The sequence below is a fragment of the Helobdella robusta genome (assembly GCF_000326865.2).
Source record: "Helobdella robusta unplaced genomic scaffold HELROscaffold_48, whole genome shotgun sequence".
Classification (NCBI taxonomy): Eukaryota; Metazoa; Annelida; class Clitellata; order Rhynchobdellida; family Glossiphoniidae; genus Helobdella; species Helobdella robusta.
This window is the reverse complement of record NW_008705215.1, coordinates 902,860-903,786: the sequence shown is the minus strand read 5'-3', so window position 1 is coordinate 903,786 and position 927 is coordinate 902,860. Positions and strand designations below refer to the sequence as shown.

The following is a 927-nucleotide window of genomic DNA, read 5'->3' as shown; positions in this document are numbered from 1 at the left end:
TTAAGGGATCGCAACTTGTGTTGATATTTTTTTTTCTAAATCTGTTATTTTCAATAATAATTCGGCAACTACAACATTTTTTAGCTTCAATTGTTTATCCCATTCCTCCTTTACACGTTTGTTGTGCCTTCTTAACTGGGAGTTGCTTATATTTAAAGCTTTGATAGTGTTGAAAAATTTCTTTTCTATGTCAGATTTTGATGCTTTTTCCTGTTTCAACTTTCGATATCTGCATTTCCATAGGTGAGCTGATAATTTTCCTCTCATCGAGCTTCGCTGCAAGATCAGATTTGTTCTTTTCAGTTCAGAATTTTTTTCTTTACATTCCTTATAAGCATTTTTAAAAAATTTCGTTCGTTTTCTAGATGATTTCAATGAATTTTTCCTACTCAAGCAATAAATACACTCCTGCCCATATGTACGCAACTTGGATCCATCACCATCTTCAATAGTTCTCAGAACATGACCAGATGTCAACATATCATCAATTTTTATATCTTCTGAAGAAATATTGTTTTTTCCAGAGTTGACTTCCGCCTTTTCAACGTTGACTTTGGTATTATTCTCAGAATCAGTTATACCATTTTCTAGTAAGAGGCAGTCCTCAACTTTCATGGGCTGAATGTTGAAAGGCGAGTTCAAAAAATTTACTACTTTCGTCCAATATTTTGTGAAATTTAATTTGAAGTTCGATATTGTAGAATTAACCATCTTAATTTTAGTCAAAAGGGTCCATTCCTTTGCTTTAAAAACAAATGACCTAGATTGCAGTTCTCGATGTGTCATAATTGCACTACTCTTATTGGTTTTGAGATTTTTTGATTTAAGAAATGTATAATATATGTGTCCATTTAAAAGTGGCAATCTGCACTCTGAAAAGTTTTCTTCAAGGTAGGTCCTGAAGTCTTGAGCGGTTTTGTGTTCCAT

At 32.7% G+C, this 927-nt stretch overlaps 1 protein-coding gene across 1 annotated transcript; it reads right to left on the bottom strand.

Annotated features, from left to right (window-relative positions):
• HELRODRAFT_178529 (hypothetical protein) lies at positions 1 to 927 on the bottom strand (the record flags this gene model as incomplete). The annotated part of the gene is made up of 1 exon (XM_009026614.1): positions 1 to 927. The coding sequence occupies one exon, from the start codon at positions 925 to 927 to the stop codon at positions 1 to 3; it is 927 nt and encodes a 308-aa protein (XP_009024862.1).